The sequence below is a fragment of the Phalaenopsis equestris genome, unplaced genomic scaffold (genome assembly GCF_001263595.1).
Source record: "Phalaenopsis equestris unplaced genomic scaffold, ASM126359v1 Scaffold000775, whole genome shotgun sequence".
NCBI lineage: Eukaryota > Viridiplantae > Streptophyta > Magnoliopsida > Asparagales > Orchidaceae > Phalaenopsis > Phalaenopsis equestris.
The window spans coordinates 126,928-148,962 of record NW_018165215.1 but is presented as its reverse complement, the minus strand read 5'-3'; the positions used below and the strand labels follow the sequence as shown (position 1 = coordinate 148,962).

Sequence of the window (22,035 nt, the reverse complement as noted above, 5' to 3'; positions counted from 1 at the left end):
AGCAAATGTATGTTTTTTTGGCTTTCGCTGTGGGATCCACTCATTTAAAAATCTGCAACCTTTTTTTGTTAGCGATAAAATTTCCTATAAAATGTATGCCTTTCTTAAAAAATCTCTAACTCCTTAATATCTGGATTACCTACTTAATCCTTTAAAATAATACAGTAGTCTAAAGGCATCTGGTCAGAGTACACACTCAAAATATCTAGATGCACATTTGAAAGGGAGCATTACATATTCTAAAGGCATTTTTCTAAAGACAAATGTGGCATAGAAAGTAGTGAATATCGTCTTATCTTTGTATTCTGAGGCTATAAAATTTTGATGATAATCTAAATTCTAATGATAAATCTACAAGGTATTAGTTTTTTTTTCTCATTTTTAACTACAATCAACCTGCAGAATATTCCAATCATACCGAGGAGATTCCAATCAAACCTTAGAATATTCCAACAATATCACAGGGAACTCCAATCACGTCATGGAATGCTCCAATTACACCACGAAATATTCCAATCAAACCGCGGGGATACCCCAATCACACCGCAAATTATTCCAATCACACTGTGGAATACTGCTAATAACATAAAAAACTACTCCAATAATACAACGAAGAAGTCCAATCACACTGCGGAGTACAATCACACCAGAAAACCACTAAAATAATATCGCAGACCGCTCCAATCACACCAAAGGGAGATCTAATCACGCTGAAGAGATTGCAATAATACCTTGCAAAACTCCAATCACACAGCAAAATACTCCAATTACACCGTGGAATATTCCAATCATACCCCGGTGTGATTAAAATATTTCGCGATGTGATTGGAGTATTCCACGCCATGATTGGAGTTATGTGTGGTATTATTGAAATATTATGCGGTTTGCTTCTCGGCGTGACTAGATCTCCCTAAGGGGTGATTGGAGTGCTCTACAGTATTATTTAAGTTATTTTACGGTGTGATTGGAATATTCTACGACGTGCTTGTTCTCTACAGTGTGATTGGAGTTCTCCATGGTATTATTAGAGTAATTTTTTGATGTTATTGGTAGTATTCCGTGATATGATCGGAATATTCAGCGGTGTGATTGGAGTATTTCGTGATATGATTGGAATATTATGTGGTTTGATTGGAATTTTCTCCGCATCATTGGATCTCTCTACGGTGTGATTGGAGTGCGCTACAGTATTATTGAAGTTATTTTACAATGTGATTGAGATAATCCATGGTGCGATTGTTCTTTGCGGTGTGATTGGAGTTCTCCGTGGTATTATTAGAGTGGTTTTTTGGTGTTATTAACAGTATTCCACTACATGATTGGAATATTTCGTGGTGTGAGTGGAGTTCCTTCTGGCTTGATTGGAATATTCAGTGGTGTGATTTGAGTATTTTGTGAGGTGATTGAAGTTCCACGTGGTATTGTTAAAATATTTTACAGTTTGATTGGAAATTCATTCGCATGATTGGATCTCCCCACGGTGTGATTAGAATGCTCTGTGGTATTTTTTGAGTTGTCTTCGGGTGTGATTGTTCTCCATTAAAATATTTTACAGTTTGATTGGAAATTCATTCGCGTGATTGGATCTCCCCGCGGTGTGATTAGAATGCTCTGTGGTATTATTTGAGTTGTCTTCGGGTGTGATTGTTCTCCACTGTGTGAATGGAGTTCTTTGTGGTACTATTGGAGTGGCATTTAAGTGTTATTGACAGTATTCCAAAACATGTTTAGAACATTCCACGGTGTGATTGGAGTTCCCAGAGGTTTTATTAGAATATTTCATGGTGAGATTGGAATATTCAACAGCGTGATTGAAGTTCCCCGCGATGTTGTTAGAATATTCTGCAGTTTGATGGAATCTCCTCGATGTGATTGGATTTCTCCATCGCATGATTAGAGTAGTTCTTCTACGTTATTGTGGAAATATTTTAGATTATTTGTTGCATATTATGTTTTCCTCAGTAGGTTCGTGTTATTTGGATGTTCATGAGTTGGATGGTAGCAATGTTATTGCTCTTAATTTGAGGTTGTCTTCCTTTCTATATTATTGGGTGGTTACTGGGTTGACAATGAGATATTCAGTAGTTTTTATCCAAGTGTTATCGTGGTTGTAAGTGTTGACATTCAAGTAATATTTAGGTGGCATGGGAAATTTAATGTCTAATGAACATGAACTAACACAGGAAATTCAGTAAAAAAGGGTGATATGGTGAAGATCGATAAACCTAATATAGGAAAATCAGTTAACCAGATCACCACCAATTGATCAAATAATAAAACTTCGAACATAATATCGTTTATATCAGTGACAGAGTCTACATACACAGAACATAGGCAAACTCCACACTAAATTTTGGCATCTCTGCCTGTCAATCTGGTTCTGCACTCCAGTCAACTGGGTTAACATGCATTAACCTTTCAATGTATTTGCAGACAAACATGTCACAGTTAACACTATTACGTTGAACAACAACACCTATAACCATTGTAAGTGGCCATTTCAATGGTTTTCCCCTGGAAACTTTTCCTGCATCTCTTGCAAATATATTGATATGCAAATTTCATGTGCTAATTATTAGTGCACGCGTAATGCTAAATTTGATAGATTCATTTTGTCAAGTATACTCACTAGGCTTTGGCACATGCCCTTGTGCCTCACATTGGGTAACGAATTGTATAGTTTCCACTTTTTTAGTTTTAACTCCCCAACCAAAAATATCCAATGGTCATTATCAACAACTGGAAAAGGTATTATGTCTGAATTTTTCACTGCTTCCTTCGTGGTATTCCTCACAAACGTTGATGTTTGTCCCGCTTTAATCATTTGCAGAAAATAACACAAATATCACAGTGGATGGAGTATAGAAGAAAATTTTGTGTTACCATGGTTTGATTAATTTGAATTTGTATGTTTACCCCGTATAATGGTGATACATATAGGTATGGTCTATATAAATAACCAAAATTATACTTACTTCTCTCCAAAATGGCAGCGAATGCATCTACGTCTTCGTTTGCAATCCAATCATTTTTTAATAAATCTTCAACTTCGACATGTTCCATTACAACATCATTGTTGTTAATCGTAATATTCGTCCTCCCGTGTTAGCACAAAATATTTTTGAAACTTCAATATAAGAAAATGTGGGGTATGTTGAAATACATTCATCGATCACTCCTTTCATTTCAAGAGATATCATTAATCTGTCAGAAAATTTTATGTGTGATGCTATGGGATGAGGCTGCAAAACAACAACACTTATGATATATATAGTGTCAAATTAAAAGGTATAGGACACCGCATAGAAAGCCATTTAATTTTACCACTAGCTTATAAACCTCTGCTTGGACACTTCCTTGTTGATGCGTAAAAGTTGTTAATACAGGGGCTAGAGATTGGAAATCTTCTTCTACTTGATCATCCCCAATGATTGAAGTGCTAGCATGTTATGTTATTCGGTGTTCTTCCTTAATGGTTATAGTATGTACAATAGGTGCTAATGTGCTAATATTAATTGTAGGCCCTTTTCAGCCTGACTATCTACAGCCGCATTAGTAGGGGCTATTATTGGTTGCTCTGCAATGGCTACAATATCTACGTGCTCTATTATTGTTTGTTGTCCCATTCCAACATGAGTATCTACAACAACGTCTACTATTATTTCTTTTGAATGTTCAATATTTACAGGCAATTCTTTAGCCCTAACGGCTGGAGTATCTAAAATATCTACTGAATAATGCTGATCAACAACATCCTTTATTATATTTCTTCTCTTAAAATGGAATGTAGTATAAGGGGTACTCAACTCCGTCTTAATTCTACTTCTTCGGCCCTTAACCCTTTGAATTAAGTTATCAATGGAGTGTTGAAGGGTTCCCTTTTCTTGCAACTCGCTGTGTTCAACGTCAGCGGTGGATTTGTGGATTCCCATTTCCCGCAACTTATTGTCTCCATTAGCATGGGAGGATTGGTGGGTTCTTTGTTCATTGATCTAAAGGTATTCGTCAACAGGAGACGACTGGTGTGCTCCCTCTCCGTTGAACTTATTGACTTCATCAACAGGGGAGGATTGGTGGGTATCCTTTTCTTCCATCACGTTGCCTTTATCATTTTCTATTTTTTTTCCTAATTTTTGAACCTTCATCTAGAATTGAGAGCAAATGACACTCATCTTCTTTCAAATCCAAAAATCTATCAAAAACCTGCAATGAAATTTTGAATTACCGCACATTCATAATTAAAGATCTATTAACACCACATGACAAACAATAAAATAACACGAAGATAACATCAGAATAACACACAATGAAACAAAAAGAGTACACCCTGAATAACACCTAAATAATACCAAAAAAAACACCTGAATAACGAAAAAAACACCAAAACACCACCATAAAAACATCTAAATAACACCAAGAAACACCTAAATAACACATATATGTCACGATCATATTAGAGTAACAGCTACGTGATCATACAATGATAATACCAGAAATAACAATACCAGACAACACCTAACTAAAACACCTACAATAAGAGAAATAACACCACCAAACCAACATAATAGCAAGAACCATAATACCTAATTAATCTTCTAAAGATATAAGTTTAATTTTGTCTCTTTCACAGGACAAGTTAGCCCGTTTCATTGTCCGTGTAACTCACTATGTTCTCATTGGACCTGAGAATTCTATCTAATTTGTTTTTCTATGAAAAAGAAGATAAGCACAGTTAACATCCACATGATTCTAACTAGAAGCCATTTATGTCTTCGCTTAAATTTGTGGGCCACCTCAACATTCGAGTTCTGGACTCAGGAACGGCAAGCATGAGCAAAGATGTATGTTTATAAAACTAGAGCTGTGTAAAAGATAAGTCATAATATGATTTGACAAAAAAAGGAAAATTTCATAAGGTTCTTACAAGGAAAAAACACTGACTGTTAGAAGAAAAAGAAAGTCATTGAGGTATCCCAAGGGCCGATTCTGCCTTATTTTAATGACTATCGCATTGATTTTATCAATGAGGAATTCACATACAGTAGCAGACTAATTAAATGAAGAGAAACTCTATACATTCTTGCCAAAGCTTAAAGCCCTTTGGGAACAGTAGAATTACTAGAAGTAAAAACTAAAATTGATAACAAAAACTTCAAAAAAAAATCCTTAAAAGGTGTAGAGCACTCCTCAGTTGAAACTTTCAATCTATCATTCTTTATGTTATGGCTATCCACAGGATAGTACAATAACACCAACATACAAAAGAAACACCACATAACAACAAAAAAACAACACAACTCTAAAAACACATAAATACACCAGAGTTTGAACTGCTCTAAATTAAAAAAAAAAGAATGTTAGCTAAAGATATAAATGACTTACATGTATAGAGTTGAGCCTCTTAAAGGCTATATGGATCTGCGAAGAGTTCCGGCTTAAATTTGTGGGCCACCTCAACATTCGAGTTCTGGACTCAGGAACGACAAACATGAGCAAAGATGTATGTTTATAAAACTAGAGCTGTGTAAAAGATAAGTCATAATATGATTTGACAAAAAAAGGAAAATTTCATAAGGTTCTTACAAGGAAAAAACACTGACTGCTAGAAGAAAAAGAAAGTCATTGATGTATCCCAAGGGTTGATTCTACCTTATTTTAATGACTACCGCATTGATTTTATCAATGAGGAATTCACATACAGTAGCAGACTAATTAAATGAAGAGAAACTCTATACATTCTTGCCAAAGCTTAAAGCCCTTTGGGAACAGTAGAATTACTAGAAGTAAAAACTAAAATTGATAACAAAAACTTCAAAAAAAAATCCTTAAAAGGTGTAGAGCACTCCTCAGTTGAAACTTTCAATCTATCATTCTTTATGTTATGGCTATCCACAGAAGAAGATGGAACTTTTTTCCAAGTTGTTGCTTCCCCTCTATTAGGCACACCTATCAGCAGGGTGACTTCATTATGGAGTATAATTAGCTTTTTCCCGCCTATTATGAAAACCAATCTTTCATAGTCCCAACATTTTAATAAATGTAGTGTCAAGATATTTCCTTGAGGATACGGAGGGAGATCAAAAAATTGATCTACATTCAACTCTTTCAAGTTATTTATGGTCTTCTCCGATAGGGAGGACATGACCTTATCAAGAACCACTCTTACTACAGATGACCGACATCTACAATTGAAGGATTGTGGGTTCATAAACCTACACAAGAAAGACAATGCAATAAATATAGTCATTTTGTTATCTATATATCAAACACATGAATACAACAACAAAATTACAGCGAGTAGAATAATACCAAAAAAAGATTTTTTATGTTATTTAGGTATTATTACAGTCTTGTTAAGGTGTTACTACAGTTTTATTAAGGTGTTTAATGTGTTGCGTTGTTTAAGGTTTAGGGTTTTGGTGTTATCATGATATTATTTTGGTATTATCATTGTGTTATTTCAGTATTATTAATGAGTTATTTCACTATTATTAATTTGTAATATCGGTGTTTTTCTCTGTACTATATTGGTATCATTTCAGTATTATTGTAGTATTAGTTTGGTATTATTTACCTAATACTATGGATTTATTATGGTATTATTTTGGTTTTATTTTTTGTTTTATTTTTTTTCTTAACATATTATCTTGGTGTGATTGGGTGAAAGTGTGGTGTGATTGGGTAAAAGTGTGGTATAATTGAGTGACTTTGGTTTTCCTTTTGGTGATACATTTTATAATTTGAAAAATGGACGAAACTACTGCAATGCAATGACTTTAGAATGCAAGTACAAGCACAAACAAACTTAGTAAGATGAAGTAGATTGACTCTTTGGTCGTTTGCCTTCATTCTTCTTATGCTTTTTGGTTTCCATTTTTTAATGCTCTTTAGTTTCCATCCTCTTAAGGTCTTCGGAATCAATCTTCATAGATCCTCGGTATCGAATATATCACTAGCTATGTGATTCACGCAATGGATATTCTTGACGATGGTGAATGCGGAAGAAGCAATGCTCGAATAGAAGGAAACCCTAGGGGATGGTGAATGAGGAAGAAATGGTTCTCGAGGCCCATTCAATGGTTTAGTTTTCAATGCAATGATCCTAACATTTTAGAACAGGTGCATTTAATTTTCGACGTTTTGGCTACATGGGCGGGAACCAAGCCGATTCGCGGGGTAAAAAAATTGCTATTTCTAGTTTTTTAGGAGGTGGGACCCACAATGCCACGATGCTGATTGCAATTGGCGTATGGACACAATTTTGCGTCAGGTGTCCTGACTGAATAATATTTCGGTAAGGACCTTCATTTTTAGCTCAGTTCTCTTTCTCTCTCTATGTATATACATACATAAATAAATATAATACATATATATATATATATAGGAAGATATACAATTCTTATGAATTTACATATCTAGCTAGTACCTATACCTCATTTTTTATATTTATATACTTGCCACCTTCTATATGGATGAAAATGTTACATCTCTCTATGCATGAATTATATTTTACTTTTTTAAAGTTAAAGTGGTATTTTTTGATGTGATATAAAAAAAAAAACTAGTGGTATAAATGTGAAAATTAATGTTTAAGTATACTCTATGCATGAATTATATTTTACTTTTTTAAAGTTCAAGTGGTATTTTTTTGATGTGATATAAGAAAAAAAAACTAGTGGTATAAATGTGAAAATTAAAGTTTAAGTATAAGATCTGCAAACACATAAGAATTGGGTGATATGAATGTAAATGGTTCATATATATATATATATATGAGTCGCTGGCCTCGGCCTGTTGGATAATATTCTCGGTATAAGACCCCACAAATCGGCGGTTCGAATCCCTTCTGGCATTTCCCATCGAGTACTTCACACATAAATTTGTTATTGTCTCTGCTTCTTTTGCCATGCATGCCAACAGTTTCATAACAAATAAGGTCCTTAACTTTCACATAACAATGCATTTTATTTAGAAATGAGGTATTCCTCTTGGAAAATAAAAGAATTAGTTGAGCTTCTTCCTCTATTTATGTGAAAACTTTACTATTGATTAAAAGTTAAGGAATTCATTATTTGGAGACGTAACAAGTCTAGTACTTTGCTTGACTATAAACAATCATACATCAATATGCTAATTTAAAAACTAGTCAAAAAATTTTCATACAAGAATCTATAAAGCGAGTTCAGCAACCATAATGATGTCCAATATAAGAAGTATATACAAATATCACAAATTAATTCAAGCATAGAAATGAAATACTAACATGTAACTTTGTGCAAATTCCTTATTCAATATGTATAGAGGAACAGGAACTGGGAGCAAGAACTTGAGAAGGCACAGCAAGAAGTCTCTATTTGCCTTAAACAATTAGAAGCAGCTGAAGATGCAAAGACCAAAGTGCTTCAAGAGCTTGAAATAACTAAGCAGCAAGAAGAAGAGCTAACACTCCAGCTTGAGAAAGCTCAGATTGAGGAATCTCAGGCACAGCAGGACTCTAAGCTAGCCCAACTCCGTGTTAAGGAGATTGAGCAAGGAATCGGGAAGGAAGACAGTGTGGCAGCCAAAGAACAACTCGAAGTAGCGAGAGCTAGGTGCTTGGAAGCAGAGAGTGAGCTGAATTCTGTGCGAGTTGAGCTTGATTCATTGAAGAGAGAATGCGAGCTGTTGATCACAGAGAAAGATATTGCTTTTAAGAAAGCTGAGGAGGCAGAATTTGCCTCCAAAACGATTGAGAGAAGAGTTGAGGAGCTTTCAGTTGAGCTCATAAATATGAAGGAGGCAGTCGAATCTGCACAGGTTTTGCATCTCCAAGTAGAACAGCAAAGGTTTAATGCAACAATGGAAAAGGAGCAGGAGGCCAAGAATTGGGAGAAGGAGATGAAGCAATTACAGGAGAAGCTGGAGTTCCATGAACAAATCCTTTCTGTTTTGAATGATGTTAAGTTGAAGTTTGACACAGAATCTGCTCTACTGATCTCTCTGAAAGTGGAACTGGCTGCATATGTGGATGTAAAACACAGACAGGAGGCTGAGAACGTTGCAGAAGAGAAGCAGAATTTAGCACAGCTAGGCAGTGATGAAGCAGTACTTACTAAAGCAGAGAAGGAGCTAGAAGAAGTGAAGGCTTACATCCAGAAATCGAAGGAAGAGGTCAAATCTCTGAGAATTGCAGTATCTTCGCTCAAGTCTGAACTGGAAAAAGAAACCAGCAGCTTGGCTTCCTTAAAACAAAAGGAAAACACCTCAATTATGACAATTTCTTCTCATCGATCCCTGCAGGAGAAGAACCAAGCTGAACATGAGGAAGTTCAAGCAAAACAGACAAGAACCCCCCAAGGGATGAGACAGTTTCCACAGGAGTTGTTAGACAGAACTGAGGAAGCAGATCAGGCCAAATCCCAAGCTCATTTTGCACACCGAGAGCTAACAAAAGTCATGGAAGAGGCAGAGCTAGCTAAGGCTAGTGCGAGCACAATGGAGCTCCGGCTTCAAGCAGTTTTCAAGGAGATTGAAGCTGCCAAGACCTCCGAAAAATTGTCACGCGATGCAATCAAAGCTGTTGAGAACATCCATGAAGTATTGACCATTCCCTTGGAAGAGTACAATGCCCTCAGCAAGAAAGCTAATGAGGCTGAGAAGCTCGCAAATGAGAAATTGATCGCAGCTGTGGATCAGATAAAAGCAGCCAAGAGAACAGAATCAATGATCCGACAAAAATTAGAAATTTCTTTTAAGGAGAAGAAGATGAAAAGGGAGGCCTTGAGAGACGCTACAGAGAAAGCAGAGAAGGCTAAAGAAGGAAAGCTGAAGATGGAACAGGAACTGAGGGAATGGAGAGCTGAGAATGAGCAGCGCAGGAAGGCCAGTGAAGCTGATGCTTCTTCTAAAGGACAGCCAATGAATGTGCGTTACTTCTGGAAGAGCTTTGACGATGGCAGAGATATAAATGGTACAGATCCAGCTTCATCTGCTCTTCGTGTAAACTCAACTCCGAATCCCAACAGAAGTTATTCAGTCAATCAAGGGCATGTTTCTGTTTCTGTTCCTGAGGGGAGGGCAAGAAAGAAAAAATCTATCTTTCCGCGAATAGTCATGTTCTTGGCCGCCATGAAGAAGGCGAGGTCTTCCAAGTGAATTTGCTGTGAATCACGAAGCTGTTTTATAGGTTGAATTCAGTTACTTCGGAAGAACAAATTCTGGATCTTATCTGCAAGAGTTTTTGCGGGAGGGAAGGACATGAGAAACAATAATTATTGTTTTTCATTATTTATATCTTCGTTTTTTGAAATTTTTGGACTGAATTTCATGCTCTTATTTTCTCTACAATTTATTCTGATTGGACGTAATTCCATACTGTCTATCCCTAATTATGTATTCACCAATTATACTCTGAGGGAACACTGGTCTGTTGAAATTAGAAGATTAGATCTGAAAAATGATGAATTTATTGGATTTTATTATCTACATGAACAAAAATATTAAGAGCGGCATTTACATACATGTCACACAATCATGATAAATTTAATATCTAACTAACGCCTAAAATTTTATATTTACATTTATAATCCTCAAATTTTTAACATCACATCAAAAATATCATTTTAACCAATTTTGTAAAAGTGAAATACACCTTTTTTTGTATATAGACTTATAATATGAATGATGAAAATGTTAAACTTTATTGATAGGTATGTTAATCCATAAGAATTGTGAGGTACTTATGTAAATTTTCCAAAAAGGAAAATTGAATTTGAACTCAAGAAATAGTTTTAAAATTTCCAAGAACATAAGTAGCCGGTCTTACATAAAGTTTGGAATTCCTGGCCCCCACCATAATTTGACTTTAAATCATATCATTATTTACATTTATAAGTTATATTTTGTTATAATTTGAGAGTAAAACCATCTTCTAATGATATTAATCATTAAACATATTTCTCAATGATACAATTATTATTTATGTAACAAAAATTTGTGTTGTTAACACTTTCTATTTAACAAATTTATTTTAAAACTGTACAATTAAATTAACTTTCAGCCGTCTTATATGTTTGTGAAGCAAAAGTTCAATCAGAAAGAAGTGACCATTTTGATGATCAGAAGAACAAAAATATTTCCATGAAGACTCTTAGTCTGAACAAATAAAAAGAAAGAAATCTTGCATTATGAGAATGAAGTTATCTGATCTCTTTATTATGCACATCATTCAATAATATTGGATATGGCCGAGGGGAGACTCTTCTGATATGTTTATCATTCATCTTAGAGAGGTTTACTTAATCAGGTTTTAAATCACTAGGAATCTTTTTCAAAAATTCAACTTTTTTTTTTATTCCTTGTGACCCCCGATAGGTGTTTCCATCAAATGCATTCATGAGTAACATCAAAATTTTATTAATAAGTATAACTTCGTTCAAAAGAGAAGCAAAAGAGAGAGAAACAGAAATAGAGAGAAGCTCTAAACTTTCATACAACAATAACAACAATAAAATTAAGATTGTTCTATTTAATGTTGTTGTTCTATTTAATGCTACATTATGTAATGTTGTTGTTCTATTTAATGCTACATTAAGGGCTACATACATCAATGTTGTTGTTCTATTTAATGTAGCCCTTAAACTTTTATACAACAACATTCATGTAGCCCTTAAACTTTCATACAACAACAACAATGCCCTTAGTGTACATGATTCCTTTTTCTCCATTGCATCCTATTTAGTGTCGTATTTTCATTTAGTTCTAGTAAATTAAGATCATTTTTTATACAATAAGCCCAAGTCTTCCTAGGTCTACCCTTGCCTTTCTTAACACAACTCAAATCTAAAACATCTACTCTCCTAATCGGATCATCAGATGGTCGACGTTTAATGTGACCAAACTATCTAAGACGACTTTCTCTAATTTTGTCTGTCACAGGAGCTACACCAACCCTATCACGAATATATTCATTTTGCATTTTGTCTCTAAATGTAAAGCCACTCATCCACCTAATCATTCTCATCTCGACAACACTTAACTTATACTTAAGCTTCTCTTTTAAAGGCCAACATTCAACGCCATAGAGCATTGCAAGTCTCACCACCGTCTTATAAAATTTTCCTTTCAGTCTAAGCGGTACTATTCTATCACAGAAAAGGCCCGAAGAATTCCTCCAATTCAACCAACCAACTTGAATTCTCCTATTAACATCCCCATCTATATCATCACCGCTTTGAACAACATACCCAAGATATCTAAAACGTTCACACCTTTCAAGAATTTGATCACCCAAAGTCACACTTTTGTCACTAGAGCTACTACTACTAAAATTACATTCCATGTATTTAGTTTTAGTACTACTTAAAAGAAGGCCTTTAGACTCCAATGTAGACCTCCACAATTCAAGTTTTTCCTGGGCTTTTTCTCTCGTTTTATCTACGCGAAGGATATTATCAGCAAAAAGCATACACGAAGGTACATCCTCTTATAGATGTCTAGTAAGACCATCCATAACTAAACCAAAAAGATATGGGCTTAGAGCTGATCCCAGATGTAATCTAATAGAAATAGTAAATATTTGGTAAATCCTCCTTCAGTTTGAACACAAGAAACAACTCTAGTATACATATCTTTAATGACTTGAATATAAGTCATATCAACACCTTTCTTCTCAAGAACTCTCCAAAGGATATCTCTTAGAACCTTATCGTATGCTTTTTCTAAATCAATAAAAATCAAATATAGATTCTCCTTATTATCTCTGAATATCTCCATCAATCCTCTCAATAAATGTATAGGTTCCATAGTTGACCTGCCCGACCTAATTCTAATTTGATTAAGAGAAATCTTTGTAATGCGTCTTAACCTATGTTCAATTACCCTCTCCCATAATTTTAAAGTATGACACATCAACTTAATTCCTCGATAATTTGCACACTCTTGTGCTTCCCCTTTATTCTTAAAAATGGGGACCAAAATACCCGTCCTCCACTCCTCATGCCACTTTTAGTTTTTAAAATAATATTAAAGACTTTACTAAGCCAAGAAACACCAAATCTTCTAAATATTTCCACACTTCAATTGGGATATCATCAGGTCCTACAGACTTTCCACCCTTAGTTTTATTTAAAGCCTCCTCAACTTCTTTTTCACTAATGTGATTGTAAAAATGAAACATTTTATTATTATTCATGATATTAAGATCACTAAGGTCGATCGTATTTTCAGAAACTTCATTAAAAAGTTTATCAAAATAACTCACCCACCTATGTGGAATATCTTTTTCTAAGAAAATTAATTTTTGATTTTCATCTTTAATACACTTTACTTGAGTTAAATCTTTACTTTTCTTCTCTCTTTGTTTGACTAGTTTATACATGTGTTTTTCACCCTCATGAGGGACACTTAGTACCTAATCCATTATAAAGATTATTAAAAATAAAATTTTTAGCATCACAGATTGTTCTTTTGGACTCCCTGCGGCCCATTTCATACTTTTCCTAGTTCTCTAAGCTTTTACATTTAAACCAACTTTTCTAACATAACTTCTTATATTTTATCTTTTCTTGCATATTGTATCTTTTCTTGCACATTATTATTCCACCACCAACTATTTTTATTTATAAAAAAATTTCTGTTGATTATCCAAGCACATATTTTGCTACTTTTTTAATAGTGTTTGTTACTTTATCCCACATAACATTTGCTTCTTCATGAACATCCCAAATTTTGAAATCTTGAATTTTACTCATAAAAATAATTTTATTTGTGTCTCTTAGGTTCCCCCATCTAATTATATGATGATGAGTTGTAGTATTCTTTATTTTACAACTCTTCATCTTAAAATCTAGAACTAATAAATGCTGTTGGGTACATAATTCTCACATGGAATGACCTTACAATCTTTATAATCTCGATGATCTCTTCTTCTCACAAGAAAATAATCAATTTGTGTTTTAATAGATCTACACTTATAAGTAATCAGATGCTCATCTCTTTTCTTGAATAAATTATTAGTAATAACAAAATCATACGCTAAAAAAAATCTAAAATAGCTCTACCTTCTTCATTAGTTACTCCAAAATCGTAGCCACCATGAGTATATCTGAATTCTTCTACCACTCTACCTACATGTCCATTTAAATCTCCTCCAATAAAAATTTTTTCTTCAAGAGGTAACATTTGTATTAAGTCTTCTAAGTCATTTCAAAACTTATCTTTAGACCTTGTATCTAAACCTACTTGAGGATCATAAGTACTTATAATATTAAAAATCTTAGTATCAATGATAATCTTAAGGGCTATAACTCTATCACCAACTATATTAATATTTACAACATTATCTTTCAAACTCTTATAAATAATTACACCTACACCATTTCTAGTGCGACTCTTACCAGAATACCGATGTTTAAAACCTAAATTATCAATCTACTTAGCCTTTTCTCCAACCCATTTAGTTTCTTGAATACATAAGATATTAATTTTCCTTTTAATCATAATATCAACTAATTCCATTAATTTACCATTGAGAGTATCAATATTCTAAGATCTTATCCTAATATTAATTTCATTAGTTTCATGGACTACCTTCTTTACTTGCATTCATCCATAATATGGGAACCCTTGCTTATTTGACACTACACCTGGGAGCCGGTGTAGCGGCCCTTGCATACTTTTCACTATATTCAGGCTATACAACGCGTCGCTTCAAGGGGACGCCCTAGCTCTAAATTTTTATAATTGCAATAAAAAATGATGATTAAAATTAGAATACCATAAAATTTCTAGGAATGAGTCTGCCCTCAATCAAAATGCAAATGTGATTGTCGGCTCCGAAAATTCGTTGCCACAAACTCTCATTGTTGTTGAGAGATTTTTATTTGGTATTTCAGGTCAAAATTTCAGAAGGTGGTTAGAATTTTAGATAAGGAAATACTCATAGATATCACCCTCATTTTATAAAGAATTTTTTATATGGGATCCGAGATTTTCTATAGGCACAAACCCCTACAGTTAATTACCCTTCCCGATAATGGGAGATTACTTTTGATTAAGGTTAGTAAAGTACTAAATATTCAATAAAATAATAAAGGTAAATTTAGAATTTCATATTATAAAATTTATCACATTGAGCTTAAAGTAGATGGTAGGAAAATGATGATGAATCTGATCAAGAACTCAATGTTTCATCTTCTTGGGTCATCATTGTACATAATCTACTTTTTCGAGAAGGTAGTCAACCCAACCTAGCTAAAAGATCTTTCTCAGTAACCAAGGGTTGCATCATCCAATGAAATTTTATCGATATGGGGTGGATATTTGTCTAAGGGAATAAATTTAAATTGACATTAATTAGTTAACATAAAGCATTGTGCCAATTGAATATACCCTTATGGTTCACAACTTAAAGCGTAGAAGGTAGTTGGGAAACATACGAGTTGTGATTGTGACCGTAATATGATGGTGTTATGTGGGAGCAACTACCCAATTGTATGGCTCACATAACCACTACTTTTTGTAGAGTCCTTGGGCAAAATCATACATATAGAGGACTGATCTTGATATTTTCTTATATGTAGAATTTATGAAGTTGACACCTCTACTTGAAGATTTTATTCTCCGGTAAAGACATCAAAAACTTGATCCTCAGCATTCTATATAAATGTAAAATGCGATGTATGTGATTATATGCTTAATTTCCTTAATAGTTATTCTTAATTTGCAACAAAGTCAAATAGTTGATCCAAATCAAAAGCTAAATAAGTTTTCCACTATGAAAAAAATAAGAATACAATTATAATATTTAAATATAGGATACTACGCAAATACGTAACATTATTAAGTAATATAGGACTTTTTGATTAAGCCCCGAATATCAAACCCACAGGAAGATTAGCAATATGCACTTTAGAAAACCAGAAAGTTTAGAAATTTTAGTTGAAAAAAATCTTAGCAAAATATTCTTACTTAAACTTAAGATGCTAAAATAGGAATGCAAATTCGATTCTTTTTGTAATTTTTAGTTTATGAAAATAAAGTAAGCAACTAATTAACTTAATTAAATACTTGCAAGATGAAGGCATTATAAGTAAAATATCTTTTTCATCATCATGAATCAGTAATAAGTAGAGAAATTCTATTGTGAAAGTATTCTAAATGTGTTATGTCAAATAGGAGTAGTAATATTCTTTATCATTACTAGAGATGCTATAAAGAACATTGTTAATTGATAGTTTGAATAGTCTTGAAGACCGGTTAGGTAGAGAAGATACAAGCTCTCACTCTAGAGTTCCCTCGATTCCCTCCACCTGGGGGCTAACACATCTCATATCAAAACCTAAAACTATAAATCAAATTGGGGGCTTTAGTATGTCACTCTAAAGCTCTCTAATTCTACACCTTTTAAAAGTTTATTTACCTATTTATTTACACTCAACCCCATGAACTATAATCTCATCCACGAAATCAATATGTGATTCTAAACCATTTTTTGATTGAGACAATACCATCTTGGAGCTTACCTATTCTCATAACAGGTATTAAAATTTTAATTGGCCAAATCAAGAAGTAAATTAAGTGCAAGGTTCCAAATCATCACAACTTCTTCCAACATTGAAGCCTAATGCTTCACACAACTTCCTTTCAACACTTATTCACTTATAATTTTAAGGAAAAAGATAAAGAAAACTACTCATAATCTATAGAGAAAAAACAACCACATATGAGTTTAAAAGTAGAAATCATGCACACAAACAAGAAATCTAAATTAAAACTAAGTGTAGTCACAAAGATAAACACTTATCTTAAATCATCTCTACCAAATGTCTTAAAGTTCCTTTGAATTCTCTTCCATCACTCACAATACAAACTAAACACTCAAAATAAAATAAAATAAATGTGGCTAGCGGCGGCGGCGACGTACTTGGATGATGATGACTGTAAATTTTATGGGTGGCTAGCCTTGCGGTTGGCTTTGATGATCCAAGTTTTCTTTAATGACAATCCAAAAGGTGCCGTGGTGTCCCTTCAAAATGTATCTCCATTCAACAAATCTTCTAGAAGTTGCCTCCTTAAAATCCAATTGAATGAATTTTTGTGTCCATGAAATATTTCCCACATTTTTACCAAGGTTTGCTTTAAACACCTCTTCAAAAATTAGTCTAAATTCAATGATTCATAAAATAACTACTTATGGCACTTAAGCATGGGGTACTTGGCGCTTATGCATGAAACCTCTAACACTTAGGCATCAGACCTGGGCGCTTATGTGCCCCAGTTCATTTTTGCACCTTTCTTCATTTTGGCTCCAAATTTGATTTTCTTTCTCTCATTTTATCATTTTTCATCCATTTGATTGTACCTAAAAAGAACACACAAATTTCTTTCCAAATTGGTATAAAAATGTGTATAAAAATTTAGATGTATCAAAATCCCCCAAACTTAAGTTGTTACCTATCCTCAAGTGACCTTTCAATCTTTAAAAACCAGCATAAGCAGATGATGTATATGAGTTTCTTTAGGAGTTACCAAAATTTTGATGTAAAAATTTAGTAGTCTAGTTTAGAAAAAATATTAGTAAATGAGACCAACTTAGAGGTTAGAAATTTTTAATGTTGAGAAATATGAAAATATGAGTTTCTATCTAATTCAGAAATATTGTAGATTTTCCAAATATAGAGTTTAGGTATTTTATATTCCCCACTTAAAATTTCTATTAAGCATAATTTTATTAAGCATAATTTTACTCACTATATTATATCTTTAAGTTTAAGAGTTTCTCAAGTCTTATACTTTAAAAGATCAGATGTGGAACCAATTTTTGATTAGGCACTAATCCTCAAGCTTCTGCACCCTTTTTCAATTTTTCTTTTCCTTTTCTTTTTCTTTTTCTTTTTTCCTTTTATTTTTCTTTTCTTTTCTTTTTCTTTTACAGGCAAGGATTCTATATCTGGATAGACCTTTCATGGTTTTGAATTCCACTATTCCTTTCCTAAAGCAAAGAGTTGATATTTTTATTTCACTTAAAAACATAATAATAGTTTAAAAATTAATTTCAATAAAAAAAATTTAATTTTTGAAAATAAAAATCTAAATCTTTTAGAATTTTCAAGAATACAATTTTTTCTACTAAATATAGTGACACTATATTTAGCATTTTCCACATTAAAGATTTTTAACTTTAAGTTTTTCTTTATTACTATAAATTTTAACTACATTCACTTACTCATTTCTATATTAAAAGCTTACTTCCCTAATATAACTTCATATACATAATCATTTTCTTCAAATCAAAATCAAATTTATTTGAAATACATTTGAGAACAAATAAACTTTTACGTTTTTAAGAAAAATTTTCACCCCTCCCCGAAACTTAAATTTTTAATAAAAAAATAAAAAATCTTAGCATCATATAAATATTGGTAGGGATGAAAACTAAAAATAACATGCTTGCGGTATATTTCATATCCTAATATGCAAGTACAAAAATAAAAAAAATAGGAGTAAGAAATTAAATTGATCAAATTTTAGTTTCTTAACATATAGAGATTTATTAGACTTCTATGCAGTAGAGTATAACATAAAAGCAAAAAAACACACTAACAAACATACATGACTGCAACATAAATAAAAATAGCTCGTCGTAAATTGAAAATTTTAAACATGCAGCTTTTAAAAGTAAAAAGTTTGCTAGACTCTAAACCTTCCTAAGATCCAAAATTAAGTTAAGTACATACTAACTAAATACATTAAACAACACAATTATCACAATTACTACCACTAAACATAATAAGTACTCACAGAACACAAATACATCACAGTAGGTGCATAAAACAAAACATAGTAGTCTCAACAATAACAACTAAAAGCAAAACACAAAGTATAGAATAACTGCACTAAGAAAAGTTCATAACAACACATACACTAAAAATATCAAACAAAACTAAAGATCCAAACTAATCATCATTCTCCTCTTCATCACTATCGTCACTACGCCAAACAGTTGCAGGCTCATATGGTTGATATCTGGGGTACTAAGGAAATACAATATCCTAGTTACCTCTCATAAGGTTTTTCATAGCTATGTTGAATTCTCTATCATAATCATTATGTCTCTTCATATACCCAACCATATGCTCAGAAAAATAGTTTAAGTTTGATACCTTTCATTGGTATAAATGACACTATTCAAAAATTCAAAATCCTCTGTAATTCAAAATCCTCTGTAATAACTGTGACTGAGAATAAGATCCAGAAGTTTGACCTCGTGATGTAGAAGCATGTGAAGTAGAAGTTCGTGACGTCGAAGCAGCATAACTATTAGAGAATCCTGCTCTCAAGCAAAAAATAGAATGATGTGAATAAGACTTCACATTCACACTGGAAATGGGTTTCAGTGGCTATAAAATCTCCTCCCAGCTGTCAAATCTAACACCAGTCTACTCGCATAAGGAAAAGATCAAGGATGCGAATCCCAAACTTGCAGTAGTAACAACGACGATTGCACTGGTAATAACTCAATGAATCAAAGCTCCAATAACAATAGTCTTAAACTATTGAATGCAATAGTTCAACGTTGCTCGATCTCAAGTCACTTCACTCAAATGATTTGTAGGTAACAGATGAGTAGAAATAAAATAATGTCATGCCTTTACAGAAAAAAAAGTTTACTCTTCTTTCATTTCTGATCTTCCTTAACCCTCTCCCAGTAGTCCAAGATGAATTAATCTCGTCTATCTCCTCCTCAGTAGGACTATAATTCAAATAAAAACACAAACACGAGGGCGAATGATAAAATTGATTAATTACCTCAGGTGAAAAAGGCACTGTCTTCCTCCTCACCATGACTCCTTCATCAGATTCAGGGAGATTCACATAGAACTCCCACACAATAGAACTGCTCCCACTGACGATGAACAATCAAATCTTCAACAACTCTCCGACTTTTAAAACATCACTCTGGAATTAATTTTCTCGACTGCAGTGCATCACTGTATCGATCCTGAACTCTCTAACTAACAAACTTGTTTGAATCCAATGGAGCCTTCCCCATACTCCTCTTCATTCTTGGTGCCATTTGTAAAAAAAATGTAAAAAATTAAAAATAAATTCCACATTCAACTCCAAATCACTAAACTAAACTCCTAAAATCTTAAACTAACAAATCCATGCCTTTTTCAAAACTTTTTCTTAAATTTTCTCCATGAATAATGATTTTTGGGTAGCTTATGAATGTGCTCAAAATACATGATGAATATCAAAAAAATTTTCATAGAAGTGAAGCTCTTACCTTAAGGATTTTAATTCTAGCAATTTTTTTCTCAAATCTCCAAGAAATCATCAAATATGGTAAGCCCTAGCTCTAAAATCGCAAAAATTCGAGGAAGAAGGCGAAATGAAGGTGTGTTAATGGAGTTTTTTGGACCGATTTTTCACTTAAAACTGTTCGTGTACCTGTTTTCATGAACCATCGCTTAAATGTAAATGGATCGATGCTTAAGCGCTTGTCTCTCAGTTTGGGTAGCGCTTAAGTGCGGCTCTTGGAGCTTAGGCGACAGTGCACAAGATTTGATTTTTTTGGCTTAAGTGAAGTGCACTTCTAGTCTAAGCAACCAACCCTAAATGACCTCAAAGAACTTTATATACTTTTTCCTTCCCTCTTAGCTCTCCTCTTACTCAAGATTCACCAATTTTAACTAATTCAATTCAACACATAACAACACAAAATTTCACACAAACAAAACACTTATATTCATTCACGAACAATTACAAATGTTTTCAAATATGTAGATTCTCCATCCAAATAGTCTCGGATGAGAAAATTCATAACATAAACACTAAAAAATTTTTACATAAAAATACAATAACACACTTAACATTAAACACACACTAAACACATAAACTCTAAATCACGAACTTAATTCCATTCCCTAGTTGATGGGATGAATTTTGGTCTATCATTAGTTTCTCCTTCAGCATTTGGAATGTATATTTGAAAGAACTGACGATGATTAACAACTCTAGTTGAATCTTCTTCAATCCATTTGTTCTACAGATACATAGCCTTGTCCACTTCTTTTATAAAATTGGTGTGGCTAAACTGCATCTTAAGTTGTCATCTCATATGATCCAGATGCGCCTTAGCATCCATCACTTTTACCTCAATTGAAGCCACATCAACCTCAATTTTAGTCATTTTCTCCGCTATCCCTTCTATACTAACGGCGAGGAAACTATTATATAACTCTCGCGCACTCTGACTAATAAAATTCTTTCTCACTACTTCCTCCTTTTTCTTCAAATAAATCACTCTCCCATAATGACATTCTTCCAAACTCTTTCTTTTTCACTTAGATTTTAGGGTTAAATAGAAGTGTGGTGAAACTTCTCCTCATACCCTTCTATTTATAGGCTCCAAATTCTTCCTATAACTCCTAGGCACGTCTTAGAACCGTCTCCCACAACAAAGCTAACCAAGCCTCGGTTAAAACTTCTAGAACCCGAATTTAGCACATGTTTTTTAACTGCCGCGCTTAAGCGCCAGTGCCCAATTTATGCCCAATTTAGCACATGTCAACACATGTCAACTTAACATCCAAACACTCATTCTAACATGTCTAAGTCATCTATTAAGGTCTTAGAATAATCACTAACTTAATATATAATATAAAATGCTACGAGAATTTTCTAATTCACACACAACAACATAAAAATAAAAACAAACACATAGATAACTATGTGTTGCCTCCCACAAAGCGCTTGATTTGACGTCGTGAGCCCAATGTAAGCAATGCTTATTCTGATTGACCCAACCTCACGCAATCATTTAATTTGCATTGGTCACCTAAAAAGTAGGATTTCAGCATGTGACCATTCACTTTGAATATTTTATCGGTTTTGGGATCTTTGATATCCACAAATCCATAGGGATAAACTTTCATCAAAACAAATAAACCCATCCACCTGGACTTAAGATTGCTTAGAAATAATCTTAAGCTTGCATTGTAAAAAAAAACTTATTGCCCTGACTGAAAATTTTTAGTAAGAATCTTCCGA

The 22,035-nt window shown here is 33.4% G+C and overlaps 1 protein-coding gene across 1 annotated transcript in view; it reads left to right on the top strand.

Annotated features, from left to right (window-relative positions):
* LOC110031137 (protein WEAK CHLOROPLAST MOVEMENT UNDER BLUE LIGHT 1-like) overlaps positions 1-10,290 on the top strand; it is a 70,803-nt gene extending 60,513 nt beyond the window's left edge. Inside the window, exon 3 of the mRNA XM_020734202.1 lies at positions 8,302-10,290. Coding sequence (XP_020589861.1) covers positions 8,302-10,134 — 1,833 coding nt within the window. The 3' untranslated portion in view covers positions 10,135-10,290. The remainder of the gene's footprint in view (positions 1-8,301) is intronic.
* The last annotated feature ends 11,745 nt before the right edge of the window (positions 10,291-22,035 follow it).